Source organism: Lontra canadensis, unplaced genomic scaffold (genome assembly GCF_010015895.1).
Source record: "Lontra canadensis isolate GAN:19392208 unplaced genomic scaffold, GSC_riverotter_1.0 scaffold86, whole genome shotgun sequence".
NCBI classification, from domain to species: Eukaryota; Metazoa; Chordata; class Mammalia; order Carnivora; family Mustelidae; genus Lontra; species Lontra canadensis.
The window spans coordinates 1,036,734-1,062,989 of NW_022631080.1; the positions used below are offsets into that span (position 1 = coordinate 1,036,734).

The following is a 26,256-nucleotide window of genomic DNA, read 5'->3' on the forward strand; positions in this document are numbered from 1 at the left end:
TGTACCAGCTCTTTAAGCAATACGATATGAACTCATTCCTTAAAATTTATACAATGTCACCAAATTTCTCAAAGAATTCCAGACTGGTTTGAAAAAGGTTTAGATGAAAAAATAATTTTAAAGGAAATAAATCTCTCTTAAGACTTGGCATTCTGTTGCAGAAGCTCCTCCCCTGGCTTAGCTTCTAAGTGGCTGTATAGTACACTCCCCTTTCCTATTCTCCCATCTCCAGCTCCTCTGTACAAAATTCATCTCACAATGATTGCATGGACCATTTAATGAGCATCCAGCACATGCAAGTTCTTCGCTTTAGAAATCTCACATAATTTTATCTTCATAATCACCATACAAGTTAACGTATTATCATTACCCCCACTTCAAAGATGAGGAAACTGTGGCTTAGAGAAGTGAATCCACTTGGCCAAAGTTGCCAGCTAGTAGATTACGGAGGTTCACCATCCTATACACTTCCAACATGTGGGAGAGACAAGCCTATGATTACATGCCCAAATGCATAGAAGACAACAATATAAATGGGAGCAGTAAACATTATATCCAGATTATAGTAGTGACTAGTATTTTCAGTTGTCAAATACTCAAAGTTCATTCATTCGTTCGTTCTTTCTTTCTCTCTCTCTCTCTTTCTTTTCTTTCCTTTCTCTTCTCTTTTCTTTTTTCTTTCTTCCCTTTCCTTTCCTCCCTTCCTCCCTCCCTCCCTCTCTCCCTCTTTCTTTCTTTCTTTATTTCTGTATTTTTTGACTAACCAATGTTTTTCCTTTGATGTGCCTTGGGCTTTAAAATCATATACACATAAGTTTAAATCCTAGTCCCTCATTTGCCATCTTACTACAATCCTAGGCACATTACTTAAGCTTGCTGAGCTTCAATGTTTCAATCTCTAAAATGAGAAAAATAATATCTACCCTCCTAAGGTCATAGTAAATATTGAAAATAAAATAACTTACATGAATTGTCTTGCTTTTTTATAGTATCACTCATGTATTTAATTTTTTTATATGTTGTTCTGTGTGTTCTAAAGCAACCTTCTCCGTTTTCTTTTTAACTTCTCTCTTTTCATCTTTGTAGTATGAGAACCAGGCATCTACCAAAAATCTTATTAAATGCTTTCCCACTAAGCATTCAAACAATCCAATTAGATCATAATTAAAATGACAAGAGTTAACATTTACTTAGCTCTTACTGTGGCTTGGATCTAAGTGCACCTCCTGTATTATCTCATGTAATTCTCCCAACCTTGAGGTAGATACAAGTAATCTTATTTTATAGAGGTGGTGACCAAGATCAGATAGTTTACAGAGATTACCTATTTGTTCAGGGTCACAAAGTTACTAAGAAGGCAGCCCAGGAAGCTTGCCCTCAAAACCTGTATGTGCTGTTGTTATAGATTTTTAAAATGGTAATGGTGGGGGTGATGTAGCAGGAGAAGCTATAGAAGCAAGGCTCTAAAATACAAATGTCAAATGAGCCATGTTCACCAATATTATTTGTGGAATAAAGGAACCAATAAGAGAGATGAACTCCTTTTTTCCATATCTTCCTCACTACTATATGAGGTATTATGGTATTAGGATCTGCCATAGCAATGGGCATGAAAAATAGTTTTGCACAGTTCAGAAACCTCCCACTTAGCAATCCGAGATCCTTTCAATCTTACTTAGTTTTGTTCCCCTGACCTAGCTAGCCCTTATGTAGGAGAAAATGACCAGGAATGGCTGACATGTTCAGCAACCAAAAGATGGAAGGAAAATGAGCAGTTTGAACATCAGAAATGGCAAGGAGAATTTCTTATTTGAATGCACTTAGAATGACATTTTTCTCTCACCTAGATTATTGCAACATGATTTCCATCAATACAATCACCTGAAAACAACAGATACTGTGGAAATCGTTTTATATGGTGAAGCATGTTGGTATTTTGCAGACCCAATTACTTGAGATTTTAGCATGGATATTACTAGTAGAGAGGAATTGCTTTGTACTGGGCTTTTCTCTTGATAGAATGCAATAAGTATATATAGATTTCCCCAACTGTTCGAAGTTATGAACTGGGACTTACCAAAGAAGGAAAAATGTTTTAATATAGCATTATACTCTTATTGAATATTTTTCTTTATTTAGCTGATTCCTTCTTAAGTATTTCTAGAAGTTTCAGGGCAATAAAAAAGGACTATTGAAATCTTCAAATAAGAAAATATAATTTTATGAGCAAGTATTTTATTTCTGCTCATTCCCTGAAAGCCAAATCTATACTAAGGAAAATGCTATTTTGAACACGATTGAAACTTTATGAGTATTCAATCTCCATCCCGTTTCACAGATTTAAAATGGAGAGATAAACCGAAGCACAGCAGGGCTGCAAATGACATTGTTTAGATAAACATATCTTGTCAGAATTATCCTGGTAGTAGCATTAGAGGCTCTGGACATATTTGGCACAAAGATTCTGGATTAGGCTCTTATTAAGCAATATAACATGTCTCAACAGACACTTGGCTTTTAAGAAATGCTTTTTTTTGACCACATGGATTGGGATCTTTCCACTATACTACAAATATTCATAAAGGTATTCATTCCTAAAAGACAAAAGCTTAGAGAAACAGAACTGTTCAAATTATTGGATATTAGCAGAGAGATTAAAAATTTGTCCCCTGTCACTCAATTTAAATCTACATCATGAAAAAAAGTCAATACAGTAACAAAAAAAATAAAAAAGATTGCAAGGGATAATGGAAAATGTTTAGACAATGTTGAATGGATAGTATAAAATAAATTAGAGATATTTTCCTCTTAGGGAAAAAAAATAGAAGTTATTTTTCATTAGTAAAATGACAAATGACTTCCTATATAGTGTGTTCAGATTTGCATAAACATTTTTGCCAAATTTCCATATTTCTCAGGCAAGAAACAGATCACTTAACTGTGTAATGGGAATTCAGTCTTATACTGAGTAAATCACTCACTAAGACTCATTCTTTTGGACCACTATGTTACAACCTGATGAAGAAGCCTCATGGTTCCAGCATGAGGGAGGAACATTTTACTACTTCAGTTGAAAAGCTCTCTGTGTTGATCATTACAAGGAGATTTTGCTCTTGCCTTGCTGGTTATACAAATGATATTTTATAACTTACACAGAACTCTACAACTTGAGTGTATTCTTTCTGTCCAAATTAGTTATGGAAGAGAATGACCAGTTTCTTACCAAACTAGCTTCTCTCTTTCTCTGTCTCAACACTGGTCAATATTTTGCAGTTTCCCTTGCAATTAGATGTGGTCATGTGACAAGTTCTAGCCAACAGACTACGAACCACTTCCAGGCCTGTCTCATGATAAGTTCTAAAGAACAATGTTTATTCCTCATTTGCCCATTAAATGCATAGGACTCAGATGATCCGGACACAAAAGATGGAAGGGGCTTAGGTCCCTGAATGACTTCATAGACAGTTGCTTATTTTGGACTGCACCAGAAAAGAAGTAAACTTATACTATGGTAAGCCACCAAGACTTGGGATCTGACATAGTGGCTAGTACTACCCAGCTAATACGTTAGCACATATTCAAATACATTGTTTGAGCAACAATAAAGAGTTAAAATTTCAAAATAGAGAAAAGTTTATTTTAATTAAAAATCAGGAAAACTGAAAGAGGAATGTCTTTAGGAAGTGATTTAAAACATACATAATTTGCAGACCAAAAAAGTATTTAATCCTAGTCCTAGTGATTAAGGTCATTAAGAAAAACAATAAAACAGGATGGGACATGGTAAACATTCCAGAAGGAACACACACTTTCAATACAGAAAGAAATATTTGTAAATTGCAAGTTCTGGTCTTTGCTTGTTTTGTAAATTTGAGCAATTTGATTAACCATTCTCAGAATCTGTTTCCTCATCTATAAAATGAGGGATTATGAAATGTAGCTGATATTATAAAGATTTTGTACACATGCCCACACACAAAACACAACACCTATTATCTGCTACCTAAGAGGAACTCAATGAATTACAGCTATTATCACTATTTACCTAACACATACAAATATGACCAATAATATTTTTCATATATTAACTCTTTATACTGGTTACTTTTTCTGCTCCTTCCAATGTACTAGCTGCAAAACATTCTGCTTCCACTTCCTCAGGCTAGTGCTAATGCAAGAGAATGTAAATTATGAAGACATAGATTCTTGATTTTTGAGGTTCAAAAGCCTAGGCCTAGAAAAAGACAAAAGATTTGGAAGGAAAAAAAAAGATGATGAAATGATCTTTCATCCCTACTCCCTATTAGAAAAAAATTCCCTGCTCCCACACTAGAAAAAAATTCCTCTGGTTGTGAGAAGGGATGAGAGGGGACATGACAGGGGGCATGACAGGGGGCATTAAAAAAATTAGTCTTGATGTGTGTCCCTGAAGGGGAGGTAGGGAGAGAGAAGGGAGGAAACCTGGGGAGATGCACGAGAGTCAGAGAGCAGAGGTGAGCTGGGCCTCATTCCTGAGGAGAACCTCTAAGGAAAAGAGAAGGAGAGTAGTTTCCCCTTCTGCTTCCTCTATTCCTTTTCCTGACACTATGCACAGGTACTCTGAATCACTCTGTGTAAAGAAGAAAAGAGTAGATGCAATGTCTAGGCAGAGGGGCCTTAAAGAGACTCCCAAGATTCCCACCCAGTCTAGTATGTCAGAAGGAATGGTACACTGATTTCTGCTGTTACATAATGAGGGCATCACAATAGCAGAGGGCAGTCCAGATATGAAAGTGTCACTGCAGAAGGGAATGAAAGATGGTCCAGGAAGCAACTGCCTGCTTGGACCAACAACCAAGAATATGAGGGAGAGACTGACATCTCCATGGGCGCTAGCCCAGAAAGAAGACAAGGGAGGAGCAAATGTTCTGCCACACCATGCTCAGCACGCCTGCCGCTCCATGCTTTGCATCTACAGAGCCTAGATTGATGAAAAATGTCTTTCTTCTCCTTCATGGAATTACATTCAGTTATGGAAAGATAACACTATGGACTGAAAAATCTTAGTACAAGAGTTATAATTTACAATGATTTATGTAATTAAAAAAATTTTTTTAAAGATTTTATTTATTGATTTGACAGAGAGAGATCACAAGTAGGCAGAGAGGGAGGCAGAGAGAGGGAGGAGGAAGCAGGCTCCCCGCTGAGCAGAGAGCCTGATGTGGGGCTCGATCCCAGGACCCTGAGATCATGACCTGAGCTGAAGGCAGAGGCTTAACCCACTGAGCCACCCATAATTTTTTCACAATTTTATGAACTCAGTGGAAGTAAATCAACTTAAGTCATTATTGAAACTTTTCAAACATCTTTCCTTAAGTTTCACATGCTTGTTAAAAGACTTACTTCGATCAGTAATAATTGTTCTAGCCTCTTGATTGCTGGTCTTGTTTTTCAAATTCTGGGCAGCGGTAATGAGTTCTTCCAATTGGGGGCGCCTCTGTTCCAAATCCTGCAGTGTCGCCTGAAGGAAAAAAAAACCAACTTAGTACTGAGGTTCTCTAGCATTGTGCATTCCTTTTATGTGATACAAAGTAAAGCGCAATTTGAAAACCAAAGCACTTTTGGAAATAAAAAAAGATGTTATGGATATAAATCTCTAATGTGTAAGGCTTTATAGAGAACAATTCAACAAGAAATGTGCTTCATTCTTAGATACCAAAAATATTTCAAATGAAAATCTTGATTATAGATTTACTTCACTATTTAAGAGCTTAGATGGAGGCGTTTTAGAGTACCTGGGTTTACTTACGCCAGTGTTTGTACACAAGTGAGAAATGCAATTTTGAATTATGACAACGTATTTTAAAAAGATAGCTATTTATACTTGTAATCTCATTTTGCGTGGTGTTAAAATTCAGGTGTATACTTTAGAACCAGGAAAAGCATGGAAGTGATTTAAGAGATGTAACTTACTTAACTTTGTACCCCAGATTCCTCACCTATAAAATGAGAGGGTGATGCAGATGAACCAAGTCAGTCCTTCCCCAAAGGAAGTATTAGTATTCCTACTCTGTATTACAAATGACTTTAATTTAATACTGCATTGGATAAGAGTACCAAGAGAATAAAGCCAAGAATTATTTACTTATTTATGTATTTATTTATAGGTGACATTGTTAATTATTAAGAAATCCTTCCTTCCAGTGTCCATCCATTGTCTCTGTCACCTTACTCTCCCTCCACTAAAGGGCTCATATCCCAGTGATACTTACAAAGAAGCTGGGGGAAAATAAGATCTCTCCCTTGTTTTCACTCTAAAATGGAACACATTTTATTTCAATTTGGGAAAATATAATGAATATTTGTTATTAGTTTATAAGTCCTACACACATTTTCTCGTTTTTATTCTCCTAATAACCACACTAGTAACTAAGCTAGAAGTCTTTACGGTTTTAAATCTGATGCTGTTTCCACTACCTCATGAGGCCAGTGAATGTGAAGGGATGAAATGGGGTAGACGGTAATGTTCCTGAAACTTAGTTGACTACTAAGCTCTTTGACAACTGCTGATTTTCTAAAGATTTTTGGGTTGAGAAAGGCCAAGTTTTGAAGATCTTGCAGTGTTTCTTTCGTGAACAGGTAGGGAGACAGGCCTTGTGATTTCAGCTAAATTGCTTTTGGTAATGTTAAAATAATGGCAAGAACTTATCCAAATATTACACATCTATTTTGAGCATTTTCCCCTCTCTGTATTGAAAAATTGGAGGGGCTAACTTTTAACCAATTTTCCACATTTATAAACTGTGATTGCTCAGAAGAAAAATCCAATTTTCAGGTTTCTAACTTTTATGGTTTCTTTACACAAAAGGGTGTTTGAAATATGGAACAAATTGCCAAAGACAGCTATTGAAGTAAGTGGCATAAGTCAGTTGGAGAGTACTGAACAAATTTCAGAATGGGAATCATATAGTAGTAGATAGATGTTATAAAATAAGATGTTTTCCAGGGTTAGAATGTTAAACTCTGGTCATCTGTGACCCAGCAAGCTTAAAAGTTACTCTGGAATTCCTGACTCATAAATATTTAATACATTCAAGAGATTTTTTAAAAAAATAGCCTTAATCAGAACCCTCAGATAAAGTCAAATAATTTCCTAAAATTTAACCAGGAACTCTACATAACAGAGGTAGCAAAGCACAAAAATTCATTCATTTATCCACTCATTCTTTCATTTTGTAAATCTCAAGTGCTGAGTACTGTTCTAGGCACTATGGGTGTAACTGTGGATGAATGGATTAGGTATGCTTTGTGTAATTTAAATGCAAATTTGTGTTTTTTTATACTTGGCAATTTTTATATAACAAAGATTATCATTATTTTCATTTGATTTCATTTTAATCCATCCTCAAACAATGAAGATACTGTTCGCTTCTCTCTTCTGGATATATTTCTCAGGGTTGGCTTTACTTTTCTCCTTCTTTTAGGATCACAAATTTCTTTTAGAAGTAGGTTGTAGAAGTAACCTGATCAACTTTAATTTAAATTAAACCTGACCACAATGAACAGCTTTTACTGCTGAAATTAGCAAGCATGTCAATTTAGACTTAACACAAGCCATTTTCCTCTCTAATGAATAAAATAGGTCTCAGGGTATTGTGAAACCTGTTCTCTAGTTGGGTGATTCTCTATTTCTGCTGACAGACACATGCTTTGTAAGCACCTGAGAAGATTATTAATGACATCCTTTGAAGCAGTCTCCTTAAAAACCTAAGGAGATTCATAGCTGTAATAAAACTATGCATTTCTAAAGAATTTTAAGACAAAATTGTAACTCTTTATCCCACTCTTTGGTCAATACATATAAAGGTTCATTTCTAAAAAAGACACTGTACAATAATATATATTGCTATGGGATTTATCAGACACTAATATACTCATTAAATAGTGGTTTCTCAGTAGAACAGAATGGGAATTTTGTCCCTTGGCTTTCTTTCCAGAAATAAAGGAATGACTTGAATATGACATATTTAAATATTTTTTTAATTAAGATATAACAAAAACAGTGACTGAAAGACTTTCTTGCTAGTGAACAGAACACACACAGGCAGTGAAAACAATGATTACTTTTTCTTTTCATTTGGTTTTCCTTTGAGTATATTCTATTTGCTATTATAATTTCTCTTACCCGAGAACTTGTTTTACAACCTCCAAACTTTTCCAATAGAATGACCTTCACCTCTATTCCACTGAGCCAGCCACAGATGGGAGAATACCTTAGATCTAATCATTAAAGTACCCACCTCCAAAATACCCATCTATGAAATTGTTTTCTTTACCCCCATTTGGTGTTCTTACCAGATGTTTCTCTCACCAGAACACTCTTTCTACTCTAATCCTTATCCTCAAATGACCTCCAGTCCTCTTTTGTTCAGCGTCCTCATTCTAGCTGTAGTGGTCTCTATTTGTCAGGCTAAACAGGTAGAATGCTATTTATGCTTATTTGTTTTTCTGATAGGAGCCCAGGTATTCATTACACATGTAACTTAAGTGAACAAAACTAAAACCATTACATGCTTAACAGTACCGAAGCATAATAATTGAGCATGTCTACAGGATTCTATCGTTCCAAAAGAAACAAACACAAGAGCAGGAAGGAATCAATGCTATTTCTAAGGGGTCATAGGCCAGCTACCGGGCTTTACTAAAAACAGCTTACCCCATGGAGATGAGAATTCATCATGGATTCCACTAGCTGAGCAAAGATGGAAGAAAAAAATAATCTTCAAATACAAAGTGAATCAGAAGTCATTAATCCTACTAAGTCCCCCCAGGGTTGAAGGAGGTGGTTATAAATAGCAATTCTATGAAAAAGGGAGTTAAACAATGAAACTATACATACTCTAAGTAGGTCATTTTAGGTTCCCAGAAAGAATTACACTTTTTTATTGTATTTGGTAAAACAGAATTCTACCTAAATAATATTCACATAGAAAACTCTACAGTTTAGTTGAATATTTAGTATTTATATGTTTAAGAAAAGACCTTAACAAGAAACTCTTTACACTTTTAATATTTTCTACAAAAATCAACAGTCTTCATATAGTTATATTTAGAACTAAAGCCTACAGTGATTTTCAGTTGCTGCCATTTTCAGGACACAAACATGACTTCAGCTTTCCTGTAATGTAAAAATGTAAACCTTTTACGCTTTTATTTACAACCTTAAAAAATTAACATTAAAGATGGGCAAGGTGGAACGGTTTATTAAACTACTTTATGGGTAGGAAAAAAAAGCATTTAAGGCAGGTAAGTCCTAAATTGTAGCCATTCTAGAAATGAAAGGAGTTTTCCCTATGAGGAAGCTATTCCTATGTCTAGCTTCCAACTGCCTCACTGAGCGCCTTCATTCTGGCTTCTTTGCATTCTTCTGCATCTCCAAATAGATTGCCCAAATCCAAAGCTGTCTCCATTGTCTTCCACTCCCTCACATTTACATGTTAAACTGACTTTGATATTTTCCTACTTGATATAACTTTACTACTTCTCTGAATGTTCTACCAGCATCTCCATTGGTAACTTCTTTATAAACACCTTGTAACTGTGGTTATCCTTTTGTCCTCCATTCATTCAAGAAATAATTTTTGAGAAACCATCTTATTTTTATATAATTTAAAACTTAGAGAAAAATTGCGAGAATGGTCCAAGAGCTCCCAGGTATCCTTCACCCCAATTCACCAACTGGTAACATTTTGCCACATCTCTATTTATCACTTCCCATTCTATCATTGTCTCTGTGTATATATATCTGTACATATAATAGATACTGTTTTCTGAACCACTGGCAAATCATCTGCAGCTATTGTGCCCTTTACCTTTGATATTTTAGTGTTTACTTCTTAAGAAAAAGACATTCTCTTATATAACCTCAGCCCAATTTCGAAGTCAGGAAATTTCCCATGGCTTTAGTTCCATAAATCCAATCCACATTCTTTATTCACAGTATGACAATTATCTCACGAATTGCCTTTCATTTACTGGTCCGACTGAGGCATTGAATTTTGTTGTCATATCTCTTTAGTCTCCTTTAATCTGAAATAGTTGTTTGCCTTTCTTTGAACTTCATACTATTGACTCTTTTGAAGGCCAGTTATTTTGTAGAATGCCCCCCCAATCTGGGTTTCTGCAAATATTTTTTTGTCAGTCCTTGACCTAGGCAAAGGTGATAAAGAAGTGAAGAAAGAAAATTTATTCTTCTCAAGGAGAAAACAAACTAGTAGTTAAGACAGGCAGGAAATAAGAAATTACAATAAGCTGAGGTGAGTATTATGGTAGGGGAAGCACAGGGAGTCATCAAAGCATATAGGAGAGATGGCTAACCACCTTTAGGGGTTAAGGAGGGTCTTCAGAATGAACTGGAACTTACATGGTCCTCAACTCGACTTTGTCTACATTATACAAAATGTATTTTTTAAATTGTCTCTATGACTCCTTTTTTAAAAACATTTTTTAGCTTTATTGGGTAAGCCTGATGAATAGAAATTGTATATAAATGTATACAACTTGGAGCCCCACGTCAAGGCTCCAGCCTCAGCAGTGTGTCTGCTTGAAATCCTTTCTCCCTCCCTCCCCCTCTACTCCTCCTCCTACTTACATGCTCTCTCTCTTTCTCTAAAATAAATAAAATCTTTACTAAATAAAGGTATACAGCTTGATATTTTGTTATATGTATACATTGCAAAATAATCACCACTATCAAACTCATTAATATAGTCAACATCTCAGTTACTTTGGTGTCTGTGTGTGTTAAGAACAGTTAAGATCTACCCTGTTGGCAAATTTCAAGTGTACCTTATTAACCAAAGTTACCATACTGAATATTCAATCTCTAGAACTTATTCATCCTAAAACTAAAAGTTTGTACCCTATGATCAATACTGTCCCGTTTCTCTCACTTCACAGCCCCGGCAAACATCATTCTACTCTGTTTCTCTGAGTTTGACTTTTTTTTAGATTCTACATATAAGTAAGATCATACAGTATTTGTCTTTCTGTGTCTGGCTTATTTCAATTAGTAGAATGCCTTCCAAGTTCATCTATGTTATCACAAATAGCAGGATTTCCCTCTTTCTTAAGGCTGAATAATATTCCATTGTATATGTACATATACCATGTTTTCTTTATGGATTCATCTGTTGACGGACATTTTAGTTGTTTCCATATCTTGGTTATTGTGAATAATGCTGCCATGAACATGCAGTGCAGAAATTGCCTTGAGATCCTGATTTCATTTTCCTTGGATATATATCCAGAAGTGGGATTACTGGGCCATATGATAGCTCTATTTGTAATTTTTTGAGGAAATTCGATATCCACACTGGTTGTACCAATTTACAGTCCCACCAACAGTGTACAAGGGTTCCTTTCTGTCCATACCCACACTGACACTTATAATCTCTTGTTTTTTTGAAAATAGCTATTCCAATAGGTGTGAGGTAATACCTTACTGTAGTTTTGATTTTTACTTCTCTGATGATTAATGATGTTGCTGGCCTCTTGGATGTCTTCTTTGGAGAAATGTTTATTCAGGTTTTCTGCCCATTTTAAAATCTGATTATTTGCTTTTTTTTGCTATTGAATTTCAGGAAGTCCTTATATATTTGGGATCTTAGCCCCCTTGCCACTGCCCCTAATAACCACTGTGGAGGCCATGACAACCAATATGCAAGCCTTTTACAACTGGGACCTAAGTGATTGGGGACCCAAACTGCTGCCTTTGAAAACCCATCACTCCACTGAAGAGAAGCCAAGCTTCCTGCAGGCTGTTCCCCACCAACAACTGAATGTGAAAACGATACTAAAGCAGAGCCTTGTTTGGGAGACACAGGGCTCCTCTGGCTGCCTTGGCCTCAGTGACTCCCCAACACCTCTGCTGAATCTTCCTTAGATCTATGGCACACTGGGATGCTTCTGCACAACGTCCTTTCTGTTTCCTTCACTTGGGGGCAGGCTTGCATTTTGATCCAGTGGTTCCCCCACCTTCCTTGACATCCTTCCTACTTCCTTTCACAAAAATATTTCCTCGAATAAAATCATTTCTTGTTTAATCCTGTCTTGGGATACTTAATTTCAAGCCCCAGTGAATATACCCACTTCTGCCCTTTTTTTGACCTTCAACCTCTCATCAACACTTCAGATCTACATAACATGGAGATTCCATGATATTACCTCCTGGATGTATAACTCACAAATTCTGGATATTATTAATATCCTTCCTAAGATTCAAGTAAATTAGTATTTTAAAAGTACCTCTATTAAACAACCATCACTACTTTAAAAAAAAGGATATGGCCATTATTTTCAATGAGCCTAGAATTTAATTGGAGGAGAAAAAAGATAATTTAGGTGTGTTACATGGTAATGGTGAGGTTCTACTCTACATGTGTGGCTCAAGAATACTAGGATGTCAAAGCAAGCCATCAAAAATTGTTAATATATAACAACTATTAGGCTTCCTGCAAGACATTGCAAAAGGAACTTTTTGGCAAGTTTTTAGGCTTGGGAAGATAGAAAAGCTAAGAAAAAAATATTCCATTGGATAGACAGAGACATCCCTCAGGCAGAGCTTGTATAGTTATACTGGGCTCTGCACAGAGACGGGCTCTGTGCTTTGTTTTCTGTGGTTCTGTCACCATCTTGAAATTCTTTATCATTTTTGTGTACATGTGGCCCTGCAATTTCAAGTCTCACTGTACCCCACAAATTATGTAGCAAATTCTGACCTCCACCCTGATGTGAACAGAGAATAAAAATTGTGTATCTTGTTTGAAGCACTAGTCAACTGGTGATGGGAAAAATGCATCTGAACACAAATTATATCATGTCCATCAAATGCCTTTTGTTTAGTTCATAAGAACTTACTCAAAATTTCTTTTGTAGCAATCATAAAGCTAAAAGATACATGTTTTAGGGGAAAATCTCTTCTCCTCAGGAAAGCAGAACAGAACAGAATGCAGTCGTTTAAGAAAGGACCCTATCAGTACCAATGGTTTACTGGAGAAGCAAAGTCATTGTGGCTAGAAAGAAGTAAAGCAAGGAACCCCCAGACAAAGGGGTGAATCTTCTAAGAATTTGGGATGAAAAGGGGAAGCTGTGGTTCAGGCAACAAAAAATGGCTGTGGGGATCTCAAATTCCATCTGTAGTTCTAGCTAAGTATTAGCTGTTCCCAAGGGTAGGATGGCCTTGAAAAATACATGAGAAACTACTAATAATTAATTCCACAAACAGTTACTGACTTGCAACTAAGGCCAAACACTTGGCTTACAGATATGCACAAATAAACCTTGGCCTCTTTCTTTAAGGAACTCGTCATATAGCAGAAAATAAAGACTCATAAAGAACCAATACAGTGGGAAATAATACTCATAATGACAGTAATAATTGTTTATTAGGCACTTACTATATGCCAGAAATGGTCTATCATAGTCCACAAGAATGGACTCTAGAGTCAGGCTGCCTGGGTCTGAATTCTGGCTGCCATTTACTTGGTTTATTATTTTTGGCAAGTTACTTAACCATTCTCTTCATTTCTACCACTGTAAAATGAAGATCACAAGAATATCCGCTTCTTAACCTTGTTATGAGAATTAATGGGGTTCATGTTTGCAAAATGCTTGGAATACTTCCTGTTGCATAAAAAATGTAAAAGTTTTCAATAAAAAACTAATCAGTTTAATCATCATAATACTCTATGAGATAGGTAGTACTGTTTCCATTTTACAAAGAAGAATGAAAGAAAACGAAGTTCAGCAATTTGCCCAGGATCACAGACTGGTAAGTGTCAGAACTTCTAACACAGGACATTTGGCCCCAGCGCCCACACACTTAATAGAGAGGGTACAGTACTATATGGTTACAAAGTATGTATGCTGTGGTATAATAAAGTATAATACAGCATAACATAGTATGACATAATCATCACACAGATGAAATTAAATGGAACGGAAACATGATATGGGAATACAAAGGGGGAAATTAACTATTTATCTAATTACCTAAGTACTGAATCAGTCAGGGTACCTGCAATAAACCAATGACCCATTCAAACTGGGAAGGGGAAACTTTCTTCAAGGCCAGAAGAACCAAGTGGAGGGTGTAGTTAACAGAATCTGAGAAGTAGCTGCAGGGAGAGGACCTCTTGCCAGGAGTTATGTCTGTAAAGGGACCTAACCATCACCTGGCTTACACTCCTCTTTCCCTCGGCTCTACGAGTGCCTCCTACTAGAAGGACATAGTCAACAGGTAATACCACGTTCACTGTTGCTGCTCATATTATTCAGCCTCGCAGGAGACAACAGGAAGTTCAACAGTAGTATATCTGAGAAAGAGTCCAGCAAAACTACCAAAGTAAATGCTGAAGACAGGAACAACCATTAGAAGGAATCAGTTTGGGGAATTACCACATATGGGAATTCTCTGGAAAGACTTCATAGTAGGCATGGGGCTGTAGTTAAACTTTGGAAGATTTGGCTAGGTCATGGGGAGGGCATTATAAGGCAAAGAAAAGCATGAGCAAAGACACTGCAATAAAATGAAGCTTCAACTGGGCTGGCTAATGCCTACAATTTCACTGGAAAACACAGGAGATAAGTTTAGATAGGCAGAATGGAAGCCCTCAGAGTTACATTTCACTACTCGCATCCTGTCATTTACCATCCATTCTATACATTTGGTTTACTTAGCATTAAATTTGCTGTATGGGGCACTCTGATTAGATAAAAGACAATTTATCTTATTTTACAGATAGGTTTTTAAAAATCCATCTGAGGTATTGGATTTTATGACAAGGAACTGGGTAACAATGAAGACTAGAAAAACTGAAGCTATGGGTGCCAAGACTTGTGTCCCTCCATGCCTTTGTGTACCTTATACTTTCTGACTGGGACACCTTCCTCAGTTCTTGGTCTTTCCTGGAAATATGGTAAGCACGAGTGAAAGTGTTGACTGACAAAATGATTGGACACAGTAAGGGGAAACAGTGATACAAGAAAGAGAATTCTAACTGGAAGGATGTGGAAATTACCAGAACACACCTCCCTGTTTCAAACAGTGTTTATTAGTATTACAAAAATTGGTGATCACTTGGCTAACTTTAAATAGGAAAAATATGATAGCTACTTAAGAAATTATTATCGGATTCAAACACCCATAGGACAGTCTGTGGAATTTATTTCTCTACTTCTCATATAATGTCTTTCTTACTTGTTGGCATTATGGGGGGGCATAAAAAATTTATCTTAAGCCTCCCACATTTGAAGCCTTTCTTGTAATGGTGTACTATAAACCTATTCTACTAACAGTATGTTATTTTTTTAAAGATTATTTGTTTATTTGAGAGAGAGAGAGAGAGAGAGTGCTTGCACAAGCAGTAGAGAGAGAATCTCAAGAAGACTCCCCACTGAGCAGAGCCTGACTGGAGGCTTGATCTCATGAGATCATGACCCTTAGATCATGACCTGAGCCGAAATCAAGACTTAGAAGCTTAACCGACTGAGCCACCCAGGCATCCAACTATTAGTATGTTATTTTAAAAAAATAAATTCTTTCCTGTGTTTGAAAAAGAGATTATGATGATCATTTCCAAGTCCTTCTGCCACAGAAAACTTAAAGGAATGATTTATTTGTCACTATATAAACCCTTTAATATGCAAAAATGGAAACTCCTTTCAGTGACATGAGCCAATAAGTAAATAATGTGGTCTAATTTGGGGATCTCGAAATGTAATTTCAAAGTCAAGAAGAAAGAAGAATTTTAGGCTACAATTTGTTGATAATGATTTGCAAATACATTTCTAAGCTGACAGAAAGGGCTCTGATATTTTTAGCTGTTCAACATCAGATCTGTTATTCTACATTGTTCGCATTGCTTGAAACCCTATTGTTCTGTAAATTTCACATGTTGACAAAGGATAATTGGGGCAGTTTTAAGACCAGTTTCTGTCATGTACATCACATTCACTTTTGATGTTATGACCCGATGAAATAAGTGACATGTTTTTTTTTCCTCCCTCCATATTTTAGAGGAAAGGGAAAAGTGAAATCATTTTACAGTATCCATGTTTTGGGATTTTTTTTTCTGCTCCAACTTTCCATTATTCTTTTCTTGTTCTACCTTGAATAACACCATTTTGGAGGCATTCTAACTTCAGTTGGTCAAGATAAATTGTCTTTTATCTAATCAGAGTGCCCTATACAGCAAACTGAATTATAAGTGAACCAAATTAATAAAATAGAAGATAAATGACATGACATGAGAAGTGAAACAGAATTATCTGAGGGCATTGTTTGTAATATTTTGCCTGGTGCAGAACATCCTGATTTTGCATCCTAAAGATGTTGTCCAAAGCCACAGAAATGCAGATAATGAAGGCTGGTGTTAACAGGTTAAGTGGAGCACCAATCAATCAAATGGGCAGGAAATATTTATTGGCAGGATTCTATGCACAATACATTACAGTAGGAAATGTGCTTTGCACGTGATGGAGGATGGCAAAAAAGAGCACCCTCAATGAATTCAAGGAACTTGCAATGGCTTCACAATGATGTTGGGGAGACAATCTTCAGGCCTGCCCATTTGCATCCACACATGCAGTTAGCCAATAAGAGAACACAGCATGTAAATGACAAATGGTACTCTCTACAGACTCTATGCTGACAGAATTCTGAAGGATACAATTCTCATATGAGCGCGCTCAGGGAAAGTGCCTTAGAAGATCAGGAACCTGAGCTATCATTTGGGGGATGAACAGGACTGATAAGGACCTAATGATGGGAGGGGCAATTCCAGGGCAAGGACCGAGCTTGCACCAATATATGGAGGCACAAACACACTAGAGTGCTTGGAAGAAGAGTGTGTGAGTAGTGTGCAGAAATATGATGGCTGTGATCAAGCTGGGAAGGGAGGCAGGGGCTCAGGCTACCAGATGAATGAGTAAGAACGTGATGTTGAAGGCAGTGGGAAGGAATGGAATCTTGAGAACAGAGGAGGCCACAGTAAATGTGGCATTTTTAGAAATATTAACCTTGCACCACTGCATCCAAAGTTCTTTTGAAGAGAGGACTGGAAAACTACACTTGCAACAATCCAAGAAAACCCTCTTCCAGCCCCTCTGTTTAAATTTCGTCATGAAAACATGTAAACCATTTTTTTTAAGTGGGCCCATAGTGTGGAGCCTGATGCAGGCCTTGAGCTCATGACTCTAAGATTAAGACCTGAGCTGAGAACAAGAATCAGAGGATTAATTGACTGAGCCACCCAGGTGCCCCTGCAAACCATTTCTTTTTTTTTTTCCCCACACCAAACCATTTTTAAATTTACATCAATGTTTTCAAAGGATGGTTTAAATTCAGGTGAAGTCTGTGGAAGTTCTCTCATCAGTTTACTCATTATGACTACCTTCCCCTTTAAGTCCTTGACTATATTCATAAAAGCTTCTTTAAAATCCTTGCCTGATAATACCAACACATGACTCATCTCATGGTCTTTCTCCATGGCTCTTTTCCTACTTGATTGTGGGTCATTTTTTTACTTTACATGTTTAAGCATCTTTTTTTTTAAATTAACATATAATATATTATTTGTTTCAGGGGTACAGGTCTGGGATTCATCAGTTTTACACAATTCATAGTGCTCACCACAGCACATACCCTCCTCAGTGTCCATCACCCAGCCATCTCATCCTATCCCCCTACCCCCAGCAACCCTCAGTTTGTTTCCTGAGATTAAGAGTCTGTTATGGTTTTTGTCCCTCTCTGGTTTTGTCTTGTTTCATTTTCCCCTCCCTTCCCCTCGGATCCTCTGTCACATTTCTCAAATTCCTCATATCAGTGAGATCATATGATAATTGTCTTTCTCTGATTGACTTATTTCACTTAGCATAATACCCTCTAGTTCCATGCACATCATTATAAATGGCAAGATTTCATTTTTCTGATGGCTGCATAATATTCCCTTGTATACATCTTCTTTATCCATTCATTTCTCAATGGACATCTGGGCTCCTTCCATAGTTTGGTTATTGTGGACATTGCTGCTATGAACATTCAGGTGCACGTGCCCCATTTGTATCTTTTGGACAAATACCCAGTAGGGCAATTGCTAGGTCATAAGGTAGTTCTATTTTCAATTTTTTTGAGGAACCTCCACACTGTCTTCCAGAGTGGCTGCACCAGCTGCAAACCATTTCTAACTTAACCTCACAGACCCTTTTATTTTAGGAGAAAATATTAACTCCACTGCATATAAGCAAAATAAATTCAACCCCACTGCTGGTAAAACAGTGTCCCAGAGAATTATTAAGCAGATTTTCTTATTTTACTTGTAACATTATATTAAATTAGATAGCAGAAGAGAGTGACTGCAGTTTCAGTTTAGAAAAAAGTAAACATTCAGAATGCTAAATTCTTAGATTTCTGCTCTGAAGAATAAAGAGAATGTCAGAGTAGGAGAAAGAATTGGGATCCCTCCAAAATATAACTTCAAAGATTATTATCAGTGGTAGTAAGAATAATCAATAAACTATTATGATGTCACATTTTGTGACCATAATGTTGCAATGTTCTTCTATATCTATCATTGCATTAGATCTATGATATTTTCTTTTGGAACTGAGTCTTCAGGTAATTCTCCAGGTTCTAGGAAAGAGGTCTGTTATTTAACATGTATTATACTAATCCCTTCAAAAACAAAAGCTCAAAGCAAATAAAAGGTTATGCTAAGAATGCTTTCAGCCTTTTTGTTTTTCAAAACATTTTCAAGATATCACTTATTTAGCTGAGACAAGAACCTTGGTTTTTACTGCCAGTGGCAGCCACCAATAAACTGAGGCAAAGTAAGAGATATTACTGTTCTGTGATGCTACCTGTAAGTGCAAGTCAAGCGGGGGAATGAGCAATTATCCAGAGGCAATTAAAACCCATGCACGCGGTCAACTGGTGTCAATCAAGCCCCCAAATGCTCTTTTTCTATCTTCAAGTGGCGCATGTGAAGACATGAATTATCAAAATAATTGGCATAGCTGTTTGATTCATGTTGCCTATATAGGGAGAGAATCAGGCTCAGTTTATTCATCTGTAAAATGAGGGTAATTACATTTATATCAACCAAACTGGGGGAGATGAAAGTAATAAATCTATTTATCAGCATTCAAATACTTAGTCAACTACAGCTAGTCCTGGTCTCTTTGTAAGAGCAGCAGTTGAGGAATATGCTATGTAGAATGTATTTAACTGATCGGGTCTCAACCTTCTGATGTCACCAAGTTCTGAGTGCTACAAAGCCAAGATAAGAGACAGAGAGTGAACAATTCTAAGCTTGTGCTAAAAAATGATATCTTCACAGTATGAAAACCTCTTGAAGCTTTACAAGTAAGTGTAAGATGAGGGAGAGTGGGAGGGAGAGAGGGAGGGAGCACAAGAGGCAATGTGCCAAAGAAGGAGCGAGGTAGGCACAACTCTCTACCCTACCTTTGCATTAAAATAGTATGCTGTGTACCATTTAGACATACATATGAAGAAAAAAAAGCTTAACTATTGGGCCTCGTGCATCAACAGGGACAACATACTTTGTATATTCTCAGAGACTGACATTAATCTGTTTCTTCTCAGAAATTATATGACTGGGGAAAAGATTAAAAAAACCTGCCTTTGATTAGGTACTATGTGTTTAAGCCCTGGTTTAGCTATAAATCATTTGTGAAGATCATTTCTTGGTAGGTGAACAGAGCTGCTCTCACAGAGTGTTAATCCACTGGCAGGGAGGTGTTGCTGGGGGGTACGAGGTGTTAGACATTGATCAGAAGCTTAAGAGATGATCTATTTATTTTTGCTGTTGTAAGAGGAAAATTTCTATAATAAAACAATGATTCTGCTTCTCTGTCAAAAAAATACCATTTTATGACATAAAAGCTCTCTTCAGTAAACAAAGAACAGACTGTTATTGGGGCACATAAAAATTACAATAGAATATATTTCCCTGTAGGAGCACAACAGCCTTTAACTCAATTGGAACTTGCAGTGTGACAGCTTTTAAAGGAGGGGCATATTCTAGAGGGAGAACCTCAGATATACTTTTCAATTCCCTGGACTGTACTAGTTCTTATCCTATAAAAATGGGTCTACATTAGCACACTATACCAGTAAATCACACACTTACTCTGCAGCATGAAAAAAGCCCAGCTTCGGGGGGCGGGGGGGATGTGAAGGGGTTGCTTTATGTGGCACAGTTTCAAGCAAACACATGGCTCAGACGAAGCCGATTCTGAGGAATATGGAAACTTTATGTTCTGTTTGATAGGAAAATGTGTACAGCTTCTTAACTGTGAGCTCTAGATGTGCTCCAAGGGCAAGTATAATCAGTTTTTAAATGGATTTTGTAATGCCGCATACCTAATCAAGCTGTTTACATTGTAGGGAAGAGTTAAGTTTAATTCCCTGTTTTATTGGGAAGGGCACTTATTATTAACACCCATTTCAATAAATTTTAAGTAATTTAAAAAGAAGAGCAGTCTCTGGAGAAAGGATGCAGTAAGATTTCTCTATTCGCTTTCCTGTTTTGTTTACACGATGTGAGCAAAATTGCTCACCCTTTGCTGCCTCAGACATTTTGGTGGTGTGAGACCAGATGAGACAAAAAGTGGTAATAATATATAAAACAGTACTGTCAGTTGGTTCTAATTTCCAATACTTCAATCTCAATTCTCTCTCTCTCTTTCTTCTATTAATGACCTGCCTTACTTTTAGCGGAAGTTTTCTCTAAAATAGTGGCCAGAGGGGTGGTAATGAGGTCAATACTTCAATTAAAACTTCACAAAGCCAGGTAAGCTAATGTGAAAGCTAATTCTGAGCTGTTGGTTCATGAACGGGATGACATTATACACCAGCAGTGACCAGAGTAACTCATACCACATGTGTTACTGAAGACAAGACTGAGTATTAAAATCTGTACAATGGGCAGCCCAAAATGGAAGGTTAATAAAAAGAAGAAAGAAAGGGAATGTGAGGGATGCAACTGATTAAACAGTCTGGTTTAGTGAATACCCTTGTAATCTTTTAATAGTAATTATCTGCTCCAAGCCTGATCCACTCAAATACAGTACTCACCCGCAATAAGTACCAAAACCTGTCACCCCATTCCTCTAAAAGTGCACCATTTTACAATTCAAGCTCCTACAGCATCGCTTCTCAGCCTTGTGGCTAAGATCAAGTACAAACTGCTACAGCATCACAATTACAACATGATAACAACTAGTGTTGTGAGTTTCCTGTGTCCCAGATATCACCCTAAGCATCTTGCCTTTATTAATGGAGGCCGACCGTATGAGCCAGGTACTCTTACCATCTTTTATAGACAAGAAAAATGAAGCAGAGAGAGGTTACATAATTTACTCAAGGTCACAGAACTAAGACAGTGGAGGTGGCGGTGGAGGTGGAGCAAAATGCCTCAGATCCTCCTTTTCTCGTACATCGCAGCCAGAACTTCTTGGGCAGCTACAATGCAGCAGAAGCTGGGCTCAATGTTTCACAAACATGATTTAATCCTAACAATAATGCTACCTAGTTGGATGCTAGATATCCATTATTACACATGAGCAACTTCCCCAAAGGCAGCCAGCCACTTCCAAGGAGAAAACCATTTGACTCCTAAGTCTATCCCCGTCTACGTGCCACAGACCTCCGTACGGGCTACTCTGCTTTTTCTTCTCAAACATATTCTTCACCTTCTTGCCCTTGTGACGCTTCTCATGCCACTAAACCCTCAAGGCTTCATTGCTGTCCAAGACTATCTACAGTATCTAAAACTGAGTGCAAGGGGTTAAACAAATCATGGGAAAAGAAAAAAAGCAAAAAAACAGGAGGGAAAATTACATAACTGGTTTGTTACCATTCATTTTTTTCCCAACATCATTTCCAGATGGACACTTTCTCTACTTTTATCTTCACTGTTGTTAGTCCACACAATTGTTTCAAATTTGTCTTTCTGAAATACTGGAAATACATATTTCTATGGTTAAAATGGAGGGATCATGACATTTTCTCTATACCTTATGTAATTTCTTACAATTAAAAAAATAAATCCCAGTAAGAAAGCCTGCATTAAAATTATATAAAATCAGTTATTATTAAATTTTCACAGCTATACTAGTTTCCTATGGCTGTTGTCACAAGTTATCACTAATTTAGTGGCTTAAAATAATCTGCATTTATTATTTTACAGTTCTGGAGGTCAGAAATCTGAAAATAGGTCTTAGAAGCAAAAATTAAGGTGTCAGCACTTTAATTTAAAAATTAAATTAAAAAATTTAAAGTGTCAGCACTTATCAGGAGCTTTTGTTCCTTCTGGAGTCTCTAAGAGAGATCTGGTTCCCTTGCCTTTCCCAGCTTCTAGAGCTTACATACCATCCTTGGCTCTTGGCCCTGTTGCCCATCTTCAAAGTCAGCAGTTTAGCATCTTCTCATTCCTCCCCTTGCCTGCTTGCAGGTTTACATTGCCTCTTCTCTTCTAAGGACCCTTGTGATTACAATGGGCACCCAAAAATAATTCATCAAGACCCCCTGCCCTATCAACATGTTTTAAAAAAATTTTTAGTTTTTTAATTTCTTTTCAGTGTACCAGAATTCATTGTTTATGCACCACACCCACTGCTCCATGCAATACATTCCCTCCTTAATACCCACCACCAGGCTCACCCAACCTCTCACCCTCTGCCCCTTGAAAACCCTCAGATTGTTTTTCAGAGTCCATAGTCTCTCATGGTTCACCTCCCCCTCCAATTTCCCCCAACTCCCTTCTCCTCTACATCTCCCCATGTCCTCCATGTTATTTCTTATGCTCCACAAATAAGTGAAACCATATGATAATTGACTCTCTCCGCTTGACTTGTTTCACTCAGCATAATCTCTTCCAGTCCTGTCCATGTTGCTACAAAAGTTGGGTTTTCATCCTTTCTGATGGAGGCATAATACTCCATAGTGCAAATGACAGTACAGACATCAACATGTTTTTTAAGGCTTTTTAAAAATGACTTTATTGATTTATTTGAGAGAGTGAGGGAGAACACAAGAGGGGGGAGGGTCAGAGTAAGCAACAGACCTCCCACTGAGCAGGAGCCTGATCATGGGACTCCAGGATCATGACCTGAGCCAAAGGCAGTTGCTTAACTTTAGCCAACTGAGCCACCCGGGCACCCCTCACATCAACATCCCTAACTTCACCCCTCTGCACGTCCTTTCCACCATGTAAGGTAACATACTCACAGGTTCCAGGGATGAGGATATGTCTTTCTTTGGGGAGCCATTAGTTAGCCTACCACAAATGTCCTGCTGTCATTTCGCATGAAACTGCCTGTCATGATGTGGCATAATTTGGGGGGCTCGTTCAGTACTATGTGAAAGTCATTGTCAAGGGTTACAAAATTCCACAATCTGGGAAGCACAGGAGGCATTAAGCAGTGAGAAATCAGCTCTCCAGGGCAGACCTGGTTTAACTAAAGACCTCCAGAGGCAGGAGAGGTGTATTGTCACCTTTTCCTCATCCCGTCACCAAAAGTCCCTCTGAATGTCCCTATTAAGAGGTGGAAACTGCAGCTCACAAAAGCGTTACATTAAAAAAATTAATGAACTGTGACTCCCTGAGGAAATCAGGGTGTTGCTGTTTTGTGACAAGCAGCTCTTCCAGGAGTGAATCCTGGCAGAAATCCAGAACCAAGTCCTTATCTTTGGGGGAATGACAGCCTGCAGGAAAGGAAGAGGTACTGCCTTCATGGATACAGAGACACCAACTTCCCCTCAGCTTTGCTCATTCAGCTTCATTCTCCCCCATCAACACCCACTCATCAACATTAAGCCTTCTTCCCAGCTGTCTTCCTCCCCCTTCTCATTTTTAAACTGCTTCTACTTTTTGACTTCTTTTCTCTGTAACAAGTACTACCAAAAATTGGAAAGCTTTTTTTTTTAATTGTTACCATGGAGAGAGCAATTTTCTCATCAAGGAAAGGAGGCTGTACAGAAGGAGAGGGAAGAGCCACATATGAAAGTTGAGAGTTAGCCTCTGTGTCTTTTCAACAATATCCAATTAAATCTTTTTACTACCATACACAAAACAACAAGAACACAGTGTGTGGCCAAGTTAGCCCAAGGACTTGAATGAATGGTAGGCTCTGGGATAATGTGTTGGGGGAGGGGATGGGGGAGTATGTATGAGGTAGGGAGGCAGGCCACTCCTTCTGAAACGGAACTAATGAACAGTGATCACTGATAGATAATTACTACGCAGTTATTTGAATTGAGGCGGCTTTCCATCATTCTCAGGTAAATGACCTTCAGAATGGCAGAAGACTTTTCTCCCAAATGATGAAATACAAACATGTACACAAACAAAACAAATAAAGGGAAGAGACCTGTGAACTGTTCCTCAATGATAAATTGAAAACAAAATGAAAGAAAATTGAAATACATAATCATCTAGTGGTGAACATCAGTGAGATTTTAATTAAGTCTAGAATTTTGTATTTCAAACTATAAAGAAATCTATTGCTGATTCACAGATGTGCCAATATTAAAAAAGACCTGAAATACTAATCCTCCATTCTAATTCTCAGGAGATGAATCATACATATGCTTTATTCTTTCTGATCATTCCAAGCAAAACAAAATTAAGAAATTTTTAAATGATGAGGTTTTTCAAAGTACAATAGATAACTCATTGTCTCTTTAGTAGAAGAATTCTGCATAAATCTTGTACATAAATATTATGCCTAAAGGCTTGCATCAACAAGAGTAATCAAAGGAAAAGAACTGCAAAATAGTAAAAGCATGCATTTAAAATGTTGGTGGTGATGACATTTACAGCAAAAGTTGGGAGCTGAAGCAGCGTTTTGGTCCTCTCTTTCCCATTACCCACACTGGCTTTTAAAAACATGATGAGTTTGTTATACAGAACATAATGATGAGATGTTTTAGATATACAAATATGTACAGAGAAGATAAGGCTACAATTGAAGTCTATGACATGGCTGTGTAAGTCCATACACACCTCTGGTGTAAAAGTCACACCATGGACTTACTTGGATTCATTCTTTAATGTAAGGGTTCATACTGGAGAGATGTTTAAGAAGGGCAGTGTTATTCGAAATTATTTTTGAAAACTAATTAAGATCATACCTTTGTCTACCTTGGAATTAGTCACAGAGTTGGGAGACTGAGAACAGCAAATAAGGGTGCTACTCCAAAGCCCTAACCCAAACGCAGAGTGCCAGGACACTTACCATCTCACGTGACTTCAGAAAAAATTCACTATCAGCTAGTTTGTTTACAATCAATGATTCTTATAGTGACAAAGCCGAAAATATAGATAGATCAACAGGAAGAGAGAAAAGGAGAAAGGGAAGAAAGAAGAAAACAAAGAAGGAAACAAAGGAAGAAAGGAAGGAAAGAAGACAAAGAAGGAAGGGAAGAAGGGGAAAGGAAGGGAAAGAGAAAGAATGAACTCCGATTTATGGGATACTCACTCATCTATTTCCTGTTAGCATTTTCTGCTTCCTACTTCACAACAGTAGCAGAAAAAAAGACTACATTATTCTAAATTAGACTATTTGATAAACAAATAAAAACTAAGATGTTTTGCATGAAAAGCAAACAATAAGCTCTTTTCACAGCAATACTGAGGGTTTCATTAAGCAAAGTTGTAGGGAAGAGCTACATATCTTTTCAATCTCTCAGTTATTGTTGAATCTGTAAATCCCATGCCCCATTACTCCCATACAAGCCAGGGAGATATTCTCACATAATAACACTTTATTTGTGATTGGACCAAAAAAAAAGGGTTGCCTCTTCTGAATATATACAACGAATTTTGGGGGCTTCATGCTTTGTTTTGTTGTTAGACCACTAAAAATAATCAAATATAGTTAGGGTACAAAGTTGAAAGACATGTCTCACTTAAAATACTTATGCATAAGGACAAAAGCCGGGCAAAAATACTTGTTAACACAGGGGCGCCTGGGTGGTTCGGCAGGTTAAGCAGCCGACTCCTGGTTTTGGCTCAGGTCATGATCTCAGGGTCCTGGAATTGAGCCCTGCATTAAGTTCTGCACTCAGTGGGGAGTCTGCTTTAAGATTTTCTCCCTCTGCTCCTCCTTCTGATTGTGTGCATGTGTGCACATGTGTGTATGACCATGTTCTCTCTCTCTAAAATAAATTGATCTTTAAAAAACTTTTAAAAA

At 37.3% G+C, this 26,256-nt stretch overlaps 1 protein-coding gene across 4 annotated transcripts in view; it reads right to left on the reverse strand.

The window, feature by feature from the left end:
- The window catches only part of DMD (dystrophin), a 2,197,254-nt gene that overhangs the window by 574,264 nt on the left and 1,596,734 nt on the right, over positions 1-26,256 (reverse strand). For all 4 annotated transcript variants that reach the window (XM_032883124.1, XM_032883125.1, XM_032883122.1 and 1 more), the window contains exon 52: positions 5,383-5,500. In XM_032883124.1, the coding sequence (XP_032739015.1) occupies positions 5,383-5,500 (118 nt within the window). The remainder of the gene's footprint in view (positions 1-5,382; positions 5,501-26,256) is intronic.